The 23,739-nt window shown below is 33.7% G+C and overlaps 1 protein-coding gene across 3 annotated transcripts in view; it reads left to right on the forward strand.

Annotated features, from left to right (window-relative positions):
• LOC111062357 (KH domain-containing, RNA-binding, signal transduction-associated protein 2) overlaps positions 1–23,739 on the forward strand; it is a 271,495-nt gene that overhangs the window by 199,632 nt on the left and 48,124 nt on the right. For all 3 annotated transcript variants that reach the window (XM_039443023.1, XM_039443024.1, XM_039443022.1), the window contains 2 exons: positions 6,252–6,398; positions 22,042–22,351. In XM_039443023.1, the coding sequence (XP_039298957.1) occupies positions 6,252–6,398; positions 22,042–22,351 (457 nt within the window). The remainder of the gene's footprint in view (positions 1–6,251; positions 6,399–22,041; positions 22,352–23,739) is intronic.

Below are 23,739 nucleotides of genomic sequence, written 5' to 3' on the forward strand. Positions count from 1 at the left end.
AACTGTCTTACAATATAATATTAAGGTATATGAATATGATGAAACATCATCATTCGCATGATTGATCTCTACTCTACATACAGAATAATTTCTAATATAAGATTGGAACTAATAACGATAGTAAATTGTTTTATACTATAGTCCAACAAAGGTCTTAAAAAACACTTCATGAGCGTCACTAGATACTCTCTTCATTTTGTGTACTTCTTCTTTTTATCCTTTTTCTTTTTCTCATTTATCTTCTTCTTCCCGTTCATCTTCTTCTTTTCCTTCTTCCTCTTTATCATCATCAACATCATCATTATCATCATCATTATTAGTCCGGGTAATGTCTTTCCATGGTCATTTTTGGGTAACAGCCGTGGAAGATGTCTCAATTTCTTCGTTAGGTCTAGCATAATAAGGATCGTGATGATGATAAGTCGAAATCACAGACAAACACCTCAAAATCAAGGTGGCCGCCAAAATGTTTAGGATTCTGCTATATCGCTTGTATTTCAATAACCGTTCAAGATATTCAACGGTTTTTTGAACAAAAATATTTTTTTAAATCTTCCTATACAATTCTGTTCAATAGAAGTTCTCTCTAAATGCATATTTTATCAGTTATAACCTTCAAAAGCCCTAAAAAATGTGTTTTCTCATTTTTTTCAAAGTTCATTCAGAGACTCAGTTATGCGTGGCGAACGAGTCGACCATCTCAAGTCAGATGCCTTAAAACAACTGTTTATATCTCGGCTGCAATCTGTCGGATTTCTTTGGAAACTATACCATTCAATCCAGTAGGCTTTTTACAACACAGTGTTGAAAACTAGACCACTTTAATAGTCTCCTAGCTCGATGCAGTTCTGTTTTTGTTGAATGCTCCCACCCAGCTGTGTTTACAAGTGTAATGGCCGAGCGGCTAGTTATTGCCTAATATAAAATGAAGTAAATTATAAACATCAATTTATATACTTTTGTGTGATTTATTAGATTGCGATAATGATAATGATTATAGTGATTCTTTCAAGTGATAGTTTAGACAATACTTAGTTTAATAGTATTGAAAGCTTATACCCAAAAGATAGAGGCTAGGTACCTTTGTAGTTATGTGATTATAACTTTTTCGGATGTAAATCTTTTATCATGCAATATTACAGATATAACTTCACATATTATAAATGTAAATTACTCTAAGAAGTATTTTAGTAATTTATTCAAATGATAGTTTGGACAATACTTGGGTATTGAATGCTCTAGACTCAAACAATGAGAGTTATGTGATTTTTTAGTTACGCATATGACATATTTTTGGATATAAGTCTTTTATTATGCAATTTTACTGGTTATAAACTCACATATTATAAATGTGGATGACCCTAAGGAGTATTTCAGGTATTCTAAAATCTGTGTAGTGTTCAGTACAAAAAACTTATGAGTGATTGAAAATTGAAAAAAAATTCAAATGGATTTCAACTTTCAAATATTGGATCATATGACATAAAATGATTTTTTTGGTAAGTTTTATTTTCACATATTATTCTTTGGAATAATCTTATGTGCTTTGGATATATTCCTACAATCATTCTAATAAACCTCTACTAACATCCCAAATTCGGCTTGCCAGTTCGGACAAAATCGACCGCCAGTAGTAGGGTTTTAAAACACAAGCGATATAGAAAAATCCTTTAAATTTTGGCGGCCACCTTGTTTTTGAGGTGTTTGCCTGTGATTTCGACTTCACGATCCTTATTATGCTAGACCCAACGAAGAAATTAACACATCTTCCACGGCTGTTACCCAAAAATGACTATGGAGTGCTTATTTCATGACATTTGCGCCCGGACTACTGTCCCAATTTTGATTGGAACTTGCAATACTATGATTTTCTTCCCTCAATTTCCAAGACAGAGTTAGAGGTCTAAACTCAATCCGGTTAGAATTAATAAACTAATAATTCTAAAAACAATTACTTACATGATTGAAGCTGATTGGCTGAGAACTGTAACTGTTTGTAAGAACAATCAGTTATGTTATTGCTGTTGCTTATAACTATTTATTTACAAAGCAACTCACCAGAAGTATTCTAAGTCCAGGTGATGATGAGGGGATGATTGGTTATACAGTACTTGAATTTCTTTTTGTCATGATTCCATGAATGGATCAATAGGGAGGTAAGAATTGATAATGAGTAGCTAATATAAAATGAGAGAGAGATGGAACCCAAGTTACCTGTCAAATCTATACAAGGAACCTACCTGCTACTTACGATTGTCTTGTCAAAATTAATATTATTTATATATTATATATTCATATTTTATCAACAGATTTAGATAACCCACCATAATGCACCGATCAGGATTCGAAGACCACAATAATCTGACCAACAAATAAGTTTAATCTGGCTATTATGAAAAATAAGACCGTCATTTTGCCTTGAAATGATCACTCGATTTTATGTCCGTATAACAAAAGGGTTTTATTTGACACTGATATGAGCAGGACTGTTGCTAATCTTCTGTCATTTTCCACTGAAATTCTGAATTCAGTCGTATAATACTGGATATTAAGGAATCACTCATAAATAGCACCTGTTCAAAACGTTAAACCAGCCTATAATAATGTCACTCTCCCCCCTCGCCCATCAACATTCATTCACTCTCTCACTCTTTATTGTATTTAGATAGCTATATCCTCTTTCATTCGATCAGTCATCGCATCTCTCCGACTTTAAAAAATTATGAAGATAGCTGTCGATTTACCCGTCTACTCATTAACTCATCTTTTTCTCCCGAGCTTGCAGTAAAGTCACAATGAAGAGTGCAAGAGATTGCATCAAGTGCTTATGCAATAAAATTGCCTAGTAATCAATGAAATTGCATTCTATTCATCCACGTAAACGTAATTACACACTCACAAACAATATTTGATTTAATCGTAATAAAAGTAGATCATCAAATCAGTTTAATTTAATAAATGGAATGGAACAGTTGAATTAATTGGGAAAGCAGAATACAAATAAGTAATTCCTCATTAGAACACTTAATGGTTCACCATACATTCTTCGCAGCATTCTTCTCTAAGCAACACTGAGTGCTTTCTCATCTGTCATTGCCCAGGTTTCACAGCCTCATACAATGATGGGTTCAACTGGTGTCTGGTAGAGCCTGAGCTTTAATGCTTTGGACATGAGCCTGCTTTTGAACATAGCATTTGCGAAGTATGCTTTGTTACCTGCTTCGTCCTCTTTTACATTGCTTAAGGCTGTTATAGCTAAACTGTTATGGATATCTGAAACACGTCACCATCTTGAAAGTATTTCCATCAATTATAATCTTGCTTGATGTGCTGCATCTGAAAACTTGTCCTTTCGCTCCTTGAGAAGCATAGGTCATCCGAAAATGTTCGCCATTCATCTCTGTTGACTGCAAGCCTCTTGACCTCTGCCCAAGTCTCTCTGCTGCCTCCACTCGGTCTCAACCGTTATTCTCCATGTCATCCGTTGGCGTCATTGTCTTCGCGATCCCTGGGGGTTCCAGCTCAATGCAGCCTTCTTTATTGAATCATGTTCTTCCCTCAATGTATGCCCAATCCAACTCCACTTTTTCCTTATCAACTCCTGTTTGACTAGGCATTAAGTCGTTAACTGCCATAGATTTCTATTGCTGATTATCTCTGGCCAGGAGATACAAGTGATGAGACATAGACATCTATTTATGGAGGTCTGAAACTGCCCCACAATCCGCTCAGTGATCTTTCATGTTCCGCACCCATATAAAAGCACTGACTTAACATTTGTATTGAAAGTCCTTCACCTGAAGACATAATCATGTTTTTTTTTTGTTCATTCATCTTGAGTCCCATCAAAGCTGACTCTTCTTCCAACGTTCTATGCATGGTATTCAATTTCTTCAGATTTCGAGTTATGATGACAATGTCATCTGCATATATGCACATATTTGCCTCTGGATTTCCAAAATACTGTGCCTTTCTGATCGATTCTCTTGACATCGTTGTGGAGGGCTAAGTTGAAAAGAACGGTAGACAATTCATCTCCCTGCTTCACTCCTGATAAGAATGAGAAAGGCTGACTCACTCTACCAGTTTTCACTTTTGCTCTGGTATCCCGCATTGTCATAGCTTCCAGGTTAATCAACTTTGGGGACAATTCAAAGCTGTGCAGACCAGTCAGAATTCACTCCTATTCACCCTAAGATAGTATTCCAGTGAGGTATCTATTGAAATCATTCACTTTCATTCTTTGGAACGAAAGTCGTACTAATGTATACTGTATTACGTACATTTCTAAACGGTGAACGCGTACCCTACTATAACTATACTGATTGAGGCTGCAGTAAGAGACGATTCAAGATGTCTAAAGTACCTACTTAACGGGTTTCATAGAAAGAGTCCGAGTGATCTATATTAGAGACTAGAGAGCTTACTCAGCATTGGAGTACTCTACGAAAGTGCACGCCACTCAGAGAATAGGAGTAGGACTCCACTTGCTGCATTCTCACTTGAATTTTCGATCCATTTTAAGCTGACTTTTGCTTTGAAATTTTAATCAATCATGACGAATCGTGATATCTCATCATAATTTTAACACTTGATAATCTTTACATTTAACAACATTTACACATGAAACACATATTGGCGATTCGAATTCTATAATGAGAACTATATTTATGTTAACACTTTACAAATTCATTGACATTTTCACATATAATGACATATGTCACATATATTGACATCCGTCAATCTGTACAATGGTACTGCTTCTAAAATTTGAGTTTTCCTCCTTCAAACTTTCATTATGGGTAATCTCGAATTTTATTTCATTTAGATTTTTGTTGAGATCAATCTCAATAAATGACAATTTGAAGTTTATTTGCAAATTTCACAAACTATTGGTCTTGTTCTCTTTCTTTATTCGTGGGAAAATTGAATATCTCTCAGTTTTAATGCTGCTCAATGACATAAGACTTTTCGACATACTTGGACTGAGAACGATTTTGGATATAGATATGTTGGACAATCTCTTCCATCTCATTATGTGTAAATTTTTATAGATAAAGTGAAAAAGGAAGAATAGGACAGTATTTCATGTTTCAATGTCTTTCTTCCTTGATGTGATTGAGTGATCAATGTGATTTCTGTTTATAACATTGCATTGAAATTGTCCGGTATTCTATCATGTTGTATAATAATAAATTCTATCCTACAATAATTTATTTATTATATTCTGATGTTACTCTTACTCTACTTGAATATCATTCAAATATTTGTGTCTGGAAGCTACTTCAATTTTTGGTCGTAAGGTAAAAATTCGAACTAACTTTTACCGAACATCCAAAATCGATATGTGTGTAGTGGGTTGTCTGTAGATGCTAGAATAATGTTTATTATCTTTCTCACTAATAATTGATAAGACTAGAGAATTTATTTTCTGTTCTTGGACCTCCACGGTGAATTTTACAGAAGATGTTATTGAATTTATTATGACTCCAAGTCTTCATGTGTTTAATATTCATTATAATACAAACATTTATTATGTCATTAACATAAATGTACCATCATGTGATTTTTTTTAGAGGACCATTTTTTTCTATATCTAAGTCTAAAAAATTTTTTTTTTTTAAATTTTCCAAATTACTCATTTACGAGATGTTTGCAATGTATCCTGATGAAGGGTATTACTGATCATTCTTTCTGTTTGTAACTTTTATTATTGAATTTAAAATCATTTTGATCTATACATACTATTGGTTTATTTACTTTCATTTTAATACGGGTAGCCTCCAGCAAGGAAGTGAACAGTTACAATTACTCTTAGCTGAATGAGTTATCTGACTGAATTTGTATTTCGCTTCGTTTTTTGAGAAAAAAATATTGTCAATCGAAATTCAATTCACATTACATTACATATACAGTTCTTAGGTGTATCGTCTAATTCATACATCCACTTTCTTATTTCGGTTTCAATAGCAATATTTCAATTCATACTTTCACATTATACATTTTTCTGTTTCATTTTTCATCTCATCCGGACTCTCACAGGATCCGGTCCGGATTAACGAGACTGTACTGCAATACAGTAGTTTGCTGCCAGCTATTTACAAATTTTATAACATTATGGTCGGATCTAGTTGAGTCCAGCTTACGGAGTGTAAGTTGCCTTGATGTTAATGTTAAATAAGTGCGATAAACGGGTGAAACTGGGAGGCTGGCCTTATCATAATGGCTTCACGTATACTTTATGTTGATAGGAGGAAGAGCTGCGGAAGTCGGGAGACCCGAAATTCTCACACCTAAATGATGACCTCCACGTTGAGATAACATCGTTCGCCTCCCCGGCTGAAGCTCATGCCCGCATCGCTTATGCTCTAGCTGAAGTTAGGAGGTTCCTCGTTCCGGTAAGCTTCCACCTATAAATATCAAATCAACAGAATTAATTCAAATTTTGAAAATATATTAGGCTTTATGTTGACTCTTTCCTGAGGAAATTTTTATACTTTGAGTAAGTCCAAAATTCTGTTCAATCACATTTGACATTTCGACTTTATGGGACTTACAAGGAATGGGAATGTAAAAATCTGGAAAATGTACATTATTGAAAGATCGGAATTGATTCGAAATTTGAAAAATGTATCATCAGACCGGGTGAATGGAAAAGTGTGTGAATTCTCAACGAGGAAACGCAAAAATTGATGTGCAATAAACTTTGAGATATCTTACCTTGAAGTAAATGTTCACGTGTCGAGTGAACCGTGAATAACAGATGGGGTGGGTGTGTTTGTTTGGCGATAGAAAAAGCTTCTCTTTATCATATCCTACAATGTAGGTGATTGGTTTTGTTTGTTTTTTATTATAACGTTTTGTTCGTTTTTGGATTAGACATTAGGCATCATGGACACCGTTTCTTACAATATATTTACAATGAGATTGTTATTGCTGGTAGCCAATTGCAAATCATATGAATGAGTTTAAAAGTTTTAAACGTTCAGAGACTGTAAATACTCGTGAAGTGGAAAGGATACTCGTAATTTTACAAGGTTGCCTGATACTATCCATAACATACTACTTGACTGTAGCATATTCAATGGAATGAGATGTAAAAAAATGTACCGGTTGCTAAAATTATCAGTTCAAAAGACTTTATTAAGTGAGTTCTGTTCAATATTGTTCAATTTTTCAAAACCGACAGTCCAAAAACTGAAGTTACAAAAACTGAGCAGCCGGGCTACCGAACATTCACTTTCATTTTTGCAGCATTCGGTTGTCTCATGAGTAGGCAATAGTTGCAAGTAAACCGTCAATCTACCAAGGAAACCGTTTTGAGCAGGCTCTGGACTGACTTTACATCTATTTACTTGGAGTTTGAATACTTTTTAGACTTAGCTTGTCTACAAGTCCTACAAAGTTTTATTCACCTGATCCATTGGCTGTTTTCGGGGAAATCTTTGTCTTCGTATCAAAGTTATCTCAAATTGATTCAAATTTAAAAATTACATAAGGGGCTCAGACACGTACGTCTCTATTAAATTCAACCGCATTTAAGTAAAGTCACCCATGTTAAGGTAGCATCGAGTTTCATTTCATCGAGATTGAATAAAATGAGTTCATAGAATGTTATTGTCAACAAAGACAACTTTATATGAATTATAACAAACAAATTCATGTGGGAAATCATCTGATATTCGCCACCTGTGATTAACAACCTGTTTTTAACTGGCATTAGTTTGTTTATCAACTGTATCAGTTTATTTAATATTCTCTCATCAAAATTCAAGTTCAATTTTGTCATCTCTAAATTGCAACATCTAATCATTCATCCAGTTTTATTCAACTTATTTCATCATAGGAAATACACAAACTGAATTTCCTATATTGGTGACCCTGACGTGATGGACAGCAAGCATTTTTACATATATTTCTCGTGAGTAAAGTTACCTAGATACGTTACTTAAGCTATCCACTACGATGGATGAGAACAAATTTCTGCTCGATGTGAACAGTTTACAGTTCACAATTACAGCATCAATTGGCTCGAGAATTTAAAACTCTAAAAATTATTTTCAAAACTTTGTTAACCCATAAAAAGTTTCTAAATATTCATTAAATTTTGCATTGAACACTTTCCAGTTTGTTTTTTAACATTTTTTGAAGGTTTAATTCTTACAAAAATTAAAATTACATTTCTGAAGAATGAATCAAGTAGTGAACATAATAAAAAGAGAACCCTTTTTGAATACCGCCAAACATCTGGACTGAGAGAGCAATATATCTTGATGAAGCATGGATGAATGACAGTACTCAGGAATAGGAAAGATGAGTAAACATTCAAGGATGAAACACTTTGTTTATTTACTGATGTTTCTAACCACTCAGTTGGAGAATGCTTACAACCGGTTGAAGGCGTATGGCAACCTCTTACTTTCATTTAAAAAAAAATTATCTTTGAAAGGAAGTTGCTGACCAGTATACTATGGCAACCTCTTGCTTTCTTTTCAAAAAAATTATCTTTGAAAGAAAGTTTCTGGCCAGTATACTATCGCTAGCTGTTTATGTAGCGGTACAGCAGTTTTTCCACCTCCTAGGACATCCCTTCACTATCTGCACAGACCACAAGCCTCTAGTCTATGCTTCCCAACCAATCAACTCCACAAAATCAACCAATCAACAATCAACCAATCAACTTCCACCAATTCAACTCAACCAATTATCATTCGTCTCTGAGGATTAATGGTAAACCCGCTAAGGTTTCCATTGACCGGGTCAAAATTTCATTGAGCGAGCTTCAAAATTTCGAATGGCCAAATCGTCTGCCCGTGGCGGGGGGGGGGTGTAATGTGGCGAATCATCTGATATTTGCCACCTGTGATTAACAACCTGTTTTCAACTGGCAATAGTTTGTTTATTAATGGTATCAGTTTATTTAATATTTTCTGATCAAAATTCAAGTTCAATTTTGTCATCTCTAAATTACAACATCTAATCATTCATCAAGTTTTATTCAACTTATTCCATCATAGGAAATCCACAAAAATAAATTTCTTATATACACTACACAACTCAAGTGTGTCAAATACAATGCGTCATATTGAAGCTTAATAATACTGTTGATACATGCAACCGGGACCATGAGTAGGTATTTTTATAGATTTTCTTGATCTTTCCAGGGTGATCTTCGTAGTTCTAATCATAGGTATTTTAAATAAACCAAATTGATGCAATTAATTTAGGAAACATGGATTATGTCTCACATAAGTTTTTTGAAGTATTTTTGGTAAAATGTCTATCATCGATATCATATAAAATTGATCAAATTAATTGCAAATAAATAAATTACGTTGTGTTATATTCAAATAAATGAAACATGATGAAATAAAAAATATGATAAATGTTGTCTTCCTAATTGGATAGTTGTATGATGAAATAAAAATAGGGTATTTAGGAGGTCCTGGTGTAAGCCTACTTAAATTTGTTGCTGCAACACAAAATTGCAGTGCTACAGTACAAGTTATACAAGTGGTTTTGCCAAATAAAACAGAGTATGTTCTTAGATTATGGAGAAGTTCCACAACATAATTTATTTGTTGCAACATAATTTATTTGGGAAACATAATATATGTGTTTCGATCTTTCGGTCGGTATATATACGTCAATGGTAGGGAACACGTATGTTCCCATATTTCATGTACATATCATGTTGACAATAGAATAGTTGATTATCAACAAAATCTCGATTAGTCTTGATCATCTTTGCATCTTTATCATTTTGCTTGTTTCAGAATCATAGAATTGTCCCCATAATGCGATTTATACAACTACTAGCAAGAACCCGTGCTTCGCAAGGGTCTATTTTAAAACTTGACGTAATGAAATTTTGAAGAATTGAGAATAGGCCTATAACTATCCTTGGTTAATTAAGAATCTATAAGCAAAATTTCAAGTTAATTAGTCCAGTAGTTCAGACGTGATGATGCGTCAAACATAATTTTCCTATCCCGTACGTGCATAAGCCAGTTCTTTACTTTATATAATTATTATAGATATAGTTTACGACTGCAAGAGATAGGACTGTGGAACAGAATAGTGGTGAAACTATGATAGCGCCAGCAGTGTCTCATAAACACTATGACAGCAGTGTCTAAAAACACAGTGTCTCGTAAACACAATAGTAGGTACTACATGAACTTTTTGAAAGTGATTTGAAAAAATGTTGAAACAACAGAACTGAATCTTTATCATTCTACCTTCATTTAGAGAGGCTTTTGTTTGAGCCGAATGGAAATCTATAAAAAAATGAATGTCTGTTTGTGTGTTTGTTTGTATGTTTGTTTGTTCCCTGTAGACTTGAAAACTACTTGACATAACGGCATGAAACTTTGGGAATATGTTGTGTGAATATTGGGGATGGTTTCTGAACAGAAATTTTAAAAGGGGAGCTAATAATAATTATTTATTAATCCATTTTACAGACATATGTTTTCGAAATTTTTGGCCGAGCGGCTACTGAAGAACGAAAAGATGATCATGATTCAAGATAATATGATTTAGCATCTAAAGTTACCAGCTGTAATAAGCATATCACCCTGTGATAAATATTATTGTGTACTGGTATTAAAACGGTAGGTTGGAGTTGAAGTTTAGTTGATTGGTACCAGCTGTAGATAATGGTTCCTTAGAAGACCTATACAAATAATATTATCACTCCCCTATCATTGAGAAACTGGAAAATGTTGAAAAAAATTATTTACCTAATGAAAGAGAGTATATATGTATAGTATTCATATTGCATTCATTAATTACTGAAGAATGAAATGATAATTTACATTTTTTTGAATTTAGCTTAATTTATATACATCCTAAAATGGAAAGAATATGGAATTCTGTGTGATTCATCGTACATCGCATATTTGCATATTTCCTGGACCAAATCTACAGCTATGAAAGCATTGAATATTTTCCTTTGAAACACTGATATAACCTTTTTTTTTAATTGAAAACTTTACTGATGGATATTGCTACCAATTGATTGAGAAGAATGATATGTATTCGGAATAATGAATGATGCATGACCAAGCACATAGAAAGTCCGTATTGAGATGTAAATGAACATGTTGATTGTCAGATAACCAGATATAGAAATAGAAAAATATAAACAGATATACATAAATTGCTCGCTATTATAATAGGATAACAACTTATAGTCCAGTCAAATGGTCGTTTTTCAGGAAACAGTCCCGAAATAATTTTTTTCGATGGTTCTATATATATTTTGGGGCGCTGAATTCTAATCTGAAATTTGCTGACACACCAGAAGGCGACTTCACCCCAAATTTTGGATTTTTAAGTTTTCCATTTAATCTCGAGAACCTTGAATTTTTCGAGAAAAAGCATTCTCTATATAATATTAAAGATAATAAATTTACAATGAATTGAGTGGTCGCGCAGGACTACTTTTTGGATTTTATATCTGAAGTATTCCACAAGATACGCAACTTTCAATGTGCGAGAAATTTGTGATATTTTCCCCATTCTCACAGTCTGGCATATGCAACGTTGCGTATCTTGTGGAACACTTAAGATGCAAAATCCAAAAAGTGGTCGAGGTTGTGATGGATTTTCTCCTCTTTTCACTCCCATGAAATATACTTCTGTTTTCAATACCGTTCAAAAGTTACAGCCAATTGAATGATGATCTTTATTTTCTCATTTTTCTTGCGATTTTACTGTTATTAAAGAGTCTCTAAAATGAGTACAATCCATGATAGAAACTTGCGATTGGTCTTAAATGAGAGATAATTTCATGCTCTATAAGCTGAGTTGCCCTAAATTGATCTTGCATTATGTTTATATCGAAAAACTGTCGAGACTGTGAAAATGAGAAAAATATCGCATATTTCTTGCAACAGCAAGGAAACTCAAACACAGGACCATTAAAAATTAAAATGAAGCAAAGGAAATGAGAATAAAAGTGGATGATGAGGTTATAATTTATTTTTGTCAAAGATTTACCTTCAAACTCATAGGCTTAAAATTACTAAAATTCCTGCATACAAAATATTATCAATTGTGCTTATGCTTTATTACTTTCCTTGCCCTACTACCATACGTAAGGAAAGTATTGCTTTCCAAAAAAAATTAAGGTACCCCAATTTCAAGTTTTCTATACGTTTCAAGGTCCCCTGAGTCCAAAAACATGATTTTTTGGTGTTGGTCTGTGTGTGTGTGTGTGTTGTGTGTGTGTGTGTGTGTGTGTGTGGTGTGTGTGTGTGTGTGGTGTGTGTGTGTGTGTGTGTGTGTGTGTGTGTGTGTGTGTGTGGTGTGTGTGTGTGTGTGTGTGTTGTGTGTGTGTGTGTGTGTGTGGTGTGTGTGTGTGTGTGTGTGTGTGTGTGTGTGTGTGTGTGTGGTGTGTGTGTGTGTGTGTGTGTGTGTGTGTATGTGTATGTGTGTATGTCTGTGAACACGATAACTCCATTCCTAATTAACCGATTGACTTGAAATTTTAAACTTAAGGTCCTTATACCATGAGGACCCGACAATAAGAAATTCAATAAAATTCAATTCAAGATGGCGGAAAAAATGGCGGATAATTACTAAAAAACCATGTTTTTCACGATTTTCTCAAAAACGGCTCTAACGATTTTTTTTAAATTTATACCATGGATAGCTATTTATGAGCCCTATCAACTGACATGTCTCAACTGAGTCTCAACAACTGAGTCTCATTTCTGGGAAAATTGCAGGAGCTGCGTAATATTCTCGAGAAAAATGGCGGATAATTACTAAAAAACCATGTTTTTCACGATTTTCTCAAAAACGGCTCTAACGATTTTTTTTAAATTTATACCATGGATAGCTATTTATGAGCCCTATCAACTGACATGTCTCAACTGAGTCTCAACAACTGAGTCTCATTTCTGGGAAAATTGCAGGAGCTGCGTAATATTCTCGAGAAAAATGGCGGATAATTACTAAAAAACCATGTTTTTCACGGTTTTCTCGAAAACGGCTCTAACGATTTTTTTTAAATTTATACCATGGATAGCTATTTATGAGCCCTATCACTGACATGTCTCAACTGAGTCTCAACAACTGAGTCTCATTTCTGGGAAAATTGCAGGAGCTGCGTATATTCTCGAGAAAAATGGCGGATAATTACTAAAAAACCATGTTTTTCACGGTTTTCTCGAAAACGGCTCTAACGATTTTTTTTAAATTTATACCATGGATAGCTATTTATGAGCCCTATCAACTGACATGTCTCAACTGAGTCTCATTTCTGGGAAAATTGCAGGAGCTGCGTAATATTCTCGAGAAAAATGGCGGATAATTACTAAAAAACCATGTTTTTCACGGTTTTCTCGAAAACGGCTCTAACGATTTTCTTCAAATTTATACCATGAATAGCTATTTATAAGCCCTATCAACTGCCATGAGTCTCATTTCTGGGAAAATTGCAGGAGCTCCGTAATATTTTTGAGAAAAATGGCGGATAATCCCTAAAAAACCATGTTTTTCACGGTTTTCTCGAAAACGGCTCTAACGATTTTCTTCAAATTTATACCATGGATAGCTATTTATAAGCCCTATCAACTGCCATGAGTCTCATCTCTGGGAAAATTGCAGGAGCTCCGTAATATTTTTGAGAAAAATGGCGGATAATCACTAAAAAACCATGTTTTTCACGGTTTTCTCGAAAACGGCTGTAACGGTTTTCTTCAAATTTATTAAATGGATAGCTTTTTATCAGCTCTATCAACTGGCATGATTCTCCTCTCTGGGAAACTAATGGGGGGTCCACCCCATCCTTGAGAAATGGACTTAGTAACCTCCTTCTCGTGCATGAGGTAGGTAGGTAGCGCAGTTCATAAAAATAACACATAGTCGAGATATTTCATCTGTAGAACAGCTGTTTTGACAACTTTAAATTACAACATCTAATCATTCATCAAGTTTTATTCAACTTATTCCATCATAGGAAATCCACAAAAATAAATTTCTTATATACACTACACAACTCAAGTGTGTCAAATACAATGCGTCATATTGAAGCTTAATAATACTGTTGATACATGCAACCGGGACCATGAGTAGGTATTTTTATAGATTTTCTTGATCTTTCCAGGGTGATCTTCGTAGTTCTAATCATAGGTATTTTAAATAAACCAAATTGATGCAATTAATTTAGGAAACATGGATTATGTCTCACATAAGTTTTTTGAAGTATTTTTGGCAAAATGTCTATCATCGATATCATATAAAATTGATCAAATTAATTGCAAATAAATAAATTACGTTGTGTTATATTCAAATAAATGAAACATGATGAAATAAAAAATATGATAAATGTTGTCTTCCTAATTGGATAGTTGTATGATGAAATAAAAATAGGGTATTTAGGAGGTCCTGGTGTAAGCCTACTTAAATTTGTTGCTGCAACACAAAATTGCAGTGCTACAGTACAAGTTATACAAGTGGTTTTGCCAAATAAAACAGAGTATGTTCTTAGATTATGGAGAAGTTCCACAACATAATTTATTTGTTGCAACATAATTTATTTGGGAAACATAATATATGTGTTTCGATCTTTCGGTCGGTATATATACGTCAATGGTAGGGAACACGTATGTTCCCATATTTCATGTACATATCATGTTGACAATAGAATAGTTGATTATCAACAAAATCTCGATTAGTCTTGATCATCTTTGCATCTTTATCATTTTGCTTGTTTCAGAATCATAGAATTGTCCCCATAATGCGATTTATACAACTACTAGCAAGAACCCGTGCTTCGCAAGGGTCTATTTTAAAACTTGACGTAATGAAATTTTGAAGAATTGAGAATAGGCCTATAACTATCCTTGGTTAATTAAGAATCTATAAGCAAAATTTCAAGTTAATTAGTCCAGTAGTTCAGACGTGATGATGCGTCAAACATAATTTTCCTATCCCGTACGTGCATAAGCCAGTTCTTTACTTTATATAATTATTATAGATATAGTTTACGACTGCAAGAGATAGGACTGTGGAACAGAATAGTGGTGAAACTATGATAGCGCCAGCAGTGTCTCATAAACACTATGACAGCAGTGTCTAAAAACACAGTGTCTCGTAAACACAATAGTAGGTACTACATGAACTTTTTGAAAGTGATTTGAAAAAATGTTGAAACAACAGAACTGAATCTTTATCATTCTACCTTCATTTAGAGAGGCTTTTGTTTGAGCCGAATGGAAATCTATAAAAAAATGAATGTCTGTTTGTGTGTTTGTTTGTATGTTTGTTTGTTCCCTGTAGACTTGAAAACTACTTGACATAACGGCATGAAACTTTGGGAATATGTTGTGTGAATATTGGGGATGGTTTCTGAACAGAAATTTTAAAAGGGGAGCTAATAATAATTATTTATTAATCCATTTTACAGACATATGTTTTCGAAATTTTTGGCCGAGCGGCTACTGAAGAACGAAAAGATGATCATGATTCAAGATAATATGATTTAGCATCTAAAGTTACCAGCTGTAATAAGCATATCACCCTGTGATAAATATTATTGTGTACTGGTATTAAAACGGTAGGTTGGAGTTGAAGTTTAGTTGATTGGTACCAGCTGTAGATAATGGTTCCTTAGAAGACCTATACAAATAATATTATCACTCCCCTATCATTGAGAAACTGGAAAATGTTGAAAAAAATTATTTACCTAATGAAAGAGAGTATATATGTATAGTATTCATATTGCATTCATTAATTACTGAAGAATGAAATGATAATTTACATTTTTTTGAATTTAGCTTAATTTATATACATCCTAAAATGGAAAGAATATGGAATTCTGTGTGATTCATCGTACATCGCATATTTGCATATTTCCTGGACCAAATCTACAGCTATGAAAGCATTGAATATTTTCCTTTGAAACACTGATATAACCTTTTTTTTTAATTGAAAACTTTACTGATGGATATTGCTACCAATTGATTGAGAAGAATGATATGTATTCGGAATAATGAATGATGCATGACCAAGCACATAGAAAGTCCGTATTGAGATGTAAATGAACATGTTGATTGTCAGATAAATTTCATGATTCACCAAATAAAGTCAAGTGTAACATGAGATACATTGGCGGTACAAAGTTCGCTGGGTAAGCTAGTTGTAAATTAAGCTTTATTATTAATAGACAACGCTGAAAAAGACAGGCTCAATCACCAGGAATACTATAAATCTATGAGGGACCAGTAAGCCATTAATTTTGAGTAGTTCAATTACTTCCATTATGGACACTGGATACATTATGGACAATCAATTAGTTAAGTATGAAATTTATTAGCTACCGTACAGAATAAAAAAATTTTGATTGCAGTGACCCCGACTACTGTATTATGAATAACCATTCGGTTCAAGTATGAGGAATTACTCGCATCTCTCATCAACTCGTAATTTTTATTCACAAAATATTAACAAAAAAAAATATATATATATATTAAGTTATATTTAATAAACTCACGGCTAGTACTCAAGTTTGTCTTTTTCTGGCCGTGCTACAAATAAATGTAGGTATATGTTTGACATTTTGTTTCTGTAATCTTGTTGTCTATTAAGAAAGTTTTCAATGTGATTTTTGATGGCAATAAAATTCGAATTTGAAAAAAGAATTATTAACAAACTCCTAACCAAAGAAAACCTTTGTGCTCTGTTCTAATCGGAGTGTATGAGACTCCATATACAGCTGATAGAAGGCGCAAACCGAACTGGCCAAGCATACAACGATGGAACAAACACGTGGTAAGCTCGCGCTCTCAATCAACGCAAAATCAATAGTTTGGGCTGATTTCAGTTTGTCGGGGCTTAGCCTTTTAGATATAGTTAGAAGAAGAAGAAGAAGAAGAAGAAGAAGAAGAAGAAGAAGAAGAAGAAGAAGAAGAAGAAGAATAATAAAAAGAAGAAGAAGATAGATTATCATGTTGCATTGGCCTGTGATCTGTATAAATGTCCTGTAACAACTAAAGGTGCGTCCAGACATGCACGAACCGAACCTCGAACCGCGCAGCAAACCGTGCATTCCTCCGAACATCTTTCCTTTCATTGAACATGAGCATATGTTTCATAATGTTAAAAATCAGCTGTTAATCATTCGCCGTACTGTACTCCGAACCATTCGCCGTGCCGCTTGCCTCTGTTCTAACTGCTCGCCTCACCTCACTCCGAACGCTGAACTTTCCAGCCAATCAGAGCCCTCGATTACAATTCGCCGTGCAGCTCGCTCCACAATACTTTGGCTATCCATCACAAGTGGAAAACATGCGAACATGAATACAGAAGTATGGGCAATTTTTTATTTGATTAAATTCATGTTTTGAAGAATTCATTGTTATGATTGATAAATTGATAGGAGCTTATAAATATTTTCTATTTCAAATGAAATAACTTCTGAAAAAAATAATGATTGGATAAATACCAATATTGAATTATTGTTGACCAAGAACTCTGTACATCGACAATTCATTCAACTAATTCTGCATTGATGAAATTATAATCATTTTCTCTATTGATAATCAATTTCATCAACTAACTGAAAAAAGTACTTCAATTTCCATGAATTTATTAATAGAATTATATAAATCTAAAGTGTAGGTCATATCTAAATTCACAAAGAGTTCGATTCTTGTTGGCAAGATAGATGTTATTCAATGCAGAAATCATTGTTATTTTACTAAAAGATAGGATAAAATGAATAGTTCTCTTTCAGGGGGAGTTTTGACAACCCACAAAACTCATTTTTCATTTGAAGAAATAATATCAAAAAGGTGCATAGGACATTACTTATTTGTTCAGCTTGCCAAAATACCCCTCATTTACTGTACAGTGAGTCAATCATTCTATCAAGGCTTGAATAATTTTGAAATGTTAATTAAGTAAAAATGGTAGAGAATAATAATCATGTATATATCAACACCTTTATTTTAAGACATATTAACTGCATGCGTTTTCATATTGCCGATACAGCATTGATAAAACTGTAGACGTTTATTTAGCAGTCTCAAAAAACTGTTCTAGCTGAAAAATTAATAATACAATGCCACGTGTAGGCTTATACATTGCATCAGGAAAACGAAGTTCAAAACTATGGTTTTCCTAAACATATGTTTTTCAAATAATTTCTTTGATGCAGCTGTTTCACATTCACCATTATAAATTATACAGAGTTTGTAAAAATAAAAATATTTATTGATTACCAAAACAATACTATTATTATAATAATGATAATAATTAATTATTAAAACATTACTTTTATTATATCAATAATAATAATATTATTAAACATATTTATCAATTATCAGAACAATATTATTGAGGTTGAGTGGAATCAGGTAGAAAGCAATAATAGAACAGATGTTCTTTTTTGATTTTCTATCATAATTATTATTTTGTTATTTCCAATGATTACAACATATGTTAGAATATCACATGTCAATAAATAAATTATTTCATTTCCATATGGCACTCACCTTACCATGTTCATAACCTTACTTAATAGGATCCTTTTTCATCCTTTGAAACCCTTAGAGGCAAAATATCTCAAAATCCGTTCTTAGTGTGAGTCTAGCATGTTTGAAGAATATTTGTGCAAAGTTTCAAGTCTGTAGGACAATTAGTTTGAGCTGTAGTGTGATTTTACATCAAAATTTTCGAAAAATGCCCTCTCCTGGACCCCCCTCTGCTCCTGATCGAAATTTTTCTGCATAGATCTAATTTTTTTTCGTAGCTGAACAAAAAAGTTCCTCATTACTTTGCTGTGCAATGAGCGGTTAAAAAGTACAAAATTTTGGGGGGCCCCAGCTCCCTCAGGGGGGCAAATTTCTGAAAATCCTTTCTAAGTGGATGTTTTCAGGCTACCATAAACAATCGTACAAAATTTCAAGTTTTTAGGCTCAGTAGTTTGGGCTGTGGTGTGATTTCAGTCTGTCGGGGCTTAGCCTTTTATAAGTATAGAGATGGTACAATTCTAAGCACACACTAATTGTAAACAAAAATGATTTCAGCGTTTTTTCCCTGCATTCGACGCATTTCCACAAGATAAGTTGCTTTGAGGATTCAGTTTCAACAATCAGTCAATGCAAGAACGGTTTTATCGATTGAAAGTTGAGTTGGAGATTTGCTTCGTTGAAGTGGTCTGTATCATCGAGAAGTGGAGTTTGTTTATTTTCGAAGTTCCAAGTAAATAAACAAATGAAAAGCAGAGTTGGGGATGACGCGTTGGTTGATGCAATAGTTCTCATCCATCAATAGTGACCATATTAATGTGTTTCCAGTGTGTTATTCTCACCAAATTAATTTATTTGTAAATTAAAGCACAAATCACATTAACAAGCATTAGTATACAATACTGAGGGAAAAAATTGTCTTTCTGAGAGAATTTTGGTGCTTGACTGATTCAACTATCAAGCTGGTATCTATCTGAATTCCCAAATTCATTATTTCAAGCATAAATTGCAAATTAATTGCAATATAAGCTTTTTAGAATTATTGTAAATTTTATGCTAATACAGTAAAATTACTTCTCCGGCGTAAGTGTGACCAAAACCCAACCGTTTGATGAGATTCGGATAATTGGATTATTTCACAAAGACGAGAAATCCAGTAGAAAAACTCTATTCAAAGAGTAACTTCTGTATTATTGACTCTGAAATTATGGAAGCTCGGGAGTGAGGAGGCAGAATCCAAAGTGAATTTGTTTACAACTGCTGCTACCTATGACAGAGTCCAGAGGTGTAACAAGGCATATCCAGGCGTGTCTATTATCAAAATTATTATAGTTTTTTTTTTCTTTTTTTTCGAAGAAGAGCAACAAGGAAAAGAAGAAGTGTTAACTGGATGATGATGACCAATACATTTGGTGAGGACCATAATATCTAAATTATATATCATTATATCTTTATTATAAAGATGATGATAATGCACTAGGAAGGAAAAATTATGGAATTAAAAAGTGAATGAGAACAAAAAGGAGGAAAATGAAAGAATAGAAAGGGAAACCAGTAGAAATTTACAAATTTCAGGCCAAAGAAGGAGGCGATGAGGAAAAGCAGAGAAGTACGTGAATGTAAAATGTAAAAGAAGAAGACAAACAATACAATCAGAATTAGGTGAACAGATAATAATGGAAAGATAGATGAGATTAGAGGGAAGAAAAGGCATAAGGAGAAGAAAAATTACGAGCCAACGATAAAGAAAGGGATGAAGAAATGGTGATGGAGGAAAAGCTTACGAAGGTGGAATTTGAAAATAAGATAGGGTAAGGCATAAGAAGAAAAGGAAATGAAGAAGAAGTAGAAGAGAAGAAGAAAATAAAATTCAAGATGAGGAGAAGGAAAAAGAGGAGGAGAAATTTCACCTATTAGTCGCTTATAAGCTCCTCCAAATATTATTTATATTCAATTGGTGAGTTCTCTACTGTTTCGCTCTTAATATTATAAGTAAATTTATGGGTTGTCATGCATTTACCGTTACATAAATACACGTTCAGTCTCAAATTTTCAGCCATTATCTCTCTTTCTTGGGAAATATTGATCAATAAGGGTTTGTACAAATACAATTAAACGTGATGTACAAATTATATACAGTTAGAATATAACACAGCTCATATTCCTTTGAGCGTGATAGTATGCTTCTCTTGAAAGTCACTACAATAGTTTGATCACGTAATTCACAATTCCGCCTCTTAAAGGGGATAACACGATACAGTTTCATCAAAATTATGCATCTGCTACGCTCTCTGTATCTCTCTCACGCTCTCTCTCTCTCACTCTCTCACTCTCTCTCTCTCTCTCTCTCTCTCTCTCTCTCTCTCTCTCTCTCTCATCCTATATAGAACGCCCTCGAAATGGCGAATTTCCATATTAAGCTACCACAAACAAACCCAAGTCCTGCATTTGAAATTCAATTTGCCAAATTCATATGAATCAGCTGAATACAAACATACAATAAATTAAGATAGGATCCATGTTTGATCACGAATGAGAGATTGATTAGAACAATACATTGAATTATTACTTGCAAAGTACAGAGTGTTTCAAAATGAATGACCTAATTCCAAAAAGGGTCATTTATGACAAAAAAGTACTAAATCACCATAGATCAGTACAACATTCTAACGTTGAGAGAAATGCATACTCTCATGGACAAACCACAAGTCATATTAATCATCAAATGATTATGTTCATATAAATTCATCATTAATATTCAATATGCCCACCATTTGGCGCGCGGGCAATACCTAGCGAATCAGCGATTCATTCCAAGTGTCAATAATAAGGAAGTTTTGTAGTAAGGAAGAGACATATCTTTTGTTGTTAATAATTTTTTCTCTCATATCATATACTAAAAAGCATATATCAGCTGCTATAGCTTCTGTAATCATAGTGGATCCCTTTACACGCATTTTTAGATGAATTGCTGATTTGCCAGATATGTCGTTTGTGCGCCTAATGAAGGAAACATTCAATTATAATCCATACAAAATTACTTTTGACTTGGAGGAACATGCGGAGCACATGAATGGAGGGAGATCAGCCAAGTACAGTGATGAATAGAGTCATGAGTAGCCAATTTGTGCAGCTGCCAATTTGTCGATTAGACTCAGTCGACTCGGTGCTTTCAGGGAGGAAACTTCGTATGTATATCATGAGCACTTGAACACTCACTAGAAATTAGAGAACGCTGGCCAGTTTAGAACGGCAACATCACCTACCTTTCTCTGCTGCGCATGCCTCACCAAGTCAAAAGTAATTTTGTATAGACTATAAACGGTGTATACTATTGAATCCACATCCCTAGTCTCTCTTATTATATATTTTTAGAAGATGAGTATATGTCATGATGAGTATTTTTAGTAGATGAGTTGTATTGTCATGACAACTGGACGTAAATGTTGCATATTTGTGGAGAAGGCCCTGAGATTCTGTTAATTCAATTGATTCTGTTAGTTTAATAATTAATGATAGAACGATATAGTATTAGAATATTTTTTCCTGTTTACAGGACTACAACGATGAAATCCGCCAAGAACAGATGTGGGAAATGCATGTCATGAACTCTTGCTCCTCAAATGACAGCAGCAATAACAACACTGGAAAATCTTCGAGCATCCAGTGCAGTTCTAGCCATTCAGTTGGCAGCAACGGGGCCAACGACTGTGCCTCTTCAGAGGAATGCTCAGAGGAGCCTGTGTCTTCGGGCAGTGTGTCTCCAACAGGAGCTGCCTGTCCACAAGGTCAGGTGGTGACAGCCATCCCTGCACAGAGTTCCCCAGCACAACATCCTGCTTTGAGGGACATCCCAATTTCCAATAGTAAGTTATAAATTCCATTCATGTTATACTAGTTTATCCTCTTTCATTCTCCATTATTCAACTTACTATTTTTTACTTTTTTGATTAAATTTATCTTGCACACTGATCACACTCCTTAAAAGTGATGAGTAAAATTACCAACAATATTCTTTAATTTCTACTTATGTTATTTTGAGGAGAAAATATATTTATTCATTCATTTATTTTTCTATCAATGAAAACAAATCCAAGCTACAGACAGAGAGACTGATACTGAGTTTCTTTACAAGTTTCAAAATGTTCAATTATTGATGCAGTGTTTTTCAGTTATCAGTGATGACCTAGTGAAGTATTCTTATTTAAATTGATTTTCAACTTTTCTAAATTCTGAATTCCTATATGATTATATTTTGGATTTGAAATTGGACAAAAATCATGAAGTGTAAACATAACCTATTTTTGGACAATTTCTATCTAAATTTGGGAAAGGAGCATTTTTGGGCTTTAAGCCTGTTGTTCCTTTCCCAATCATTCATAACTTTGAGAATGATATTGTATGTATCAATGTATAAATAAATTAATAAATACTATTGAATACATTTCAATAATAGAGATTGGGGATCCTATTAGAATAAAAATAACTTCTTTTTTGTCGCATCAAATTTTTGGTCCTCGATCTTGGAACCGCCATCTTCATTTCTCAATATTAAGTTTGTTTTTCGATCCTTTAAAATTATTTTGTGATAAGTGAATATTTCCTATTTTAGTGACAACAAAGTAAAATATTTCTCTTTTGTTTGGTTTTGAAGCATCTAAATTTAAAAAAACTACTTTGTGAATATAATCAAGGACTCAATAATTCGGACTATGTATAACCTTGAGGACTATGTGTCCTCAAAGGACTCAAAATTTTGTGAAGTGAACAAAAATATTTAACCTAATTCGGATGTGTTATCTAAATTTGGGAGAGGAAAAGCAGAAATTACCTTTTTTTCTCTCCCTATGATTGATGTACTTATTGTATGAATCAATCAATAAAGAATCTTCTTGGAAATCCAAATTCATTTTTTTAAATTGGAATATGGTCATATGATACATGATTTCGATACAGAATTTAAAGAGAGAATGAATGGTGGAAACCGCACATCGTTATCTCAAACCATTCAAAAGTTATCCGCATTCAAATATAATAATAAATCATCTATCTATCATCTATATAATAAAGGAAAGAACTGGCTTATACACGCACGGGTTGAGAAATTCACGAATGACGCTTTATCACGTCTGATTTACTGGACTGATCAACTCCTTGTATACGGTATCTAAACTTGTAGTACATTCTACAGTATACTCGATTCTCTATACTCTCTACTCTATTCTAGAGTATATTCTATACTCTCTGACGTATA

The sequence above is a fragment of the Nilaparvata lugens genome, chromosome X (assembly GCF_014356525.2).
Source record: "Nilaparvata lugens isolate BPH chromosome X, ASM1435652v1, whole genome shotgun sequence".
In the NCBI taxonomy this organism is placed as follows: domain Eukaryota; kingdom Metazoa; phylum Arthropoda; class Insecta; order Hemiptera; family Delphacidae; genus Nilaparvata; species Nilaparvata lugens.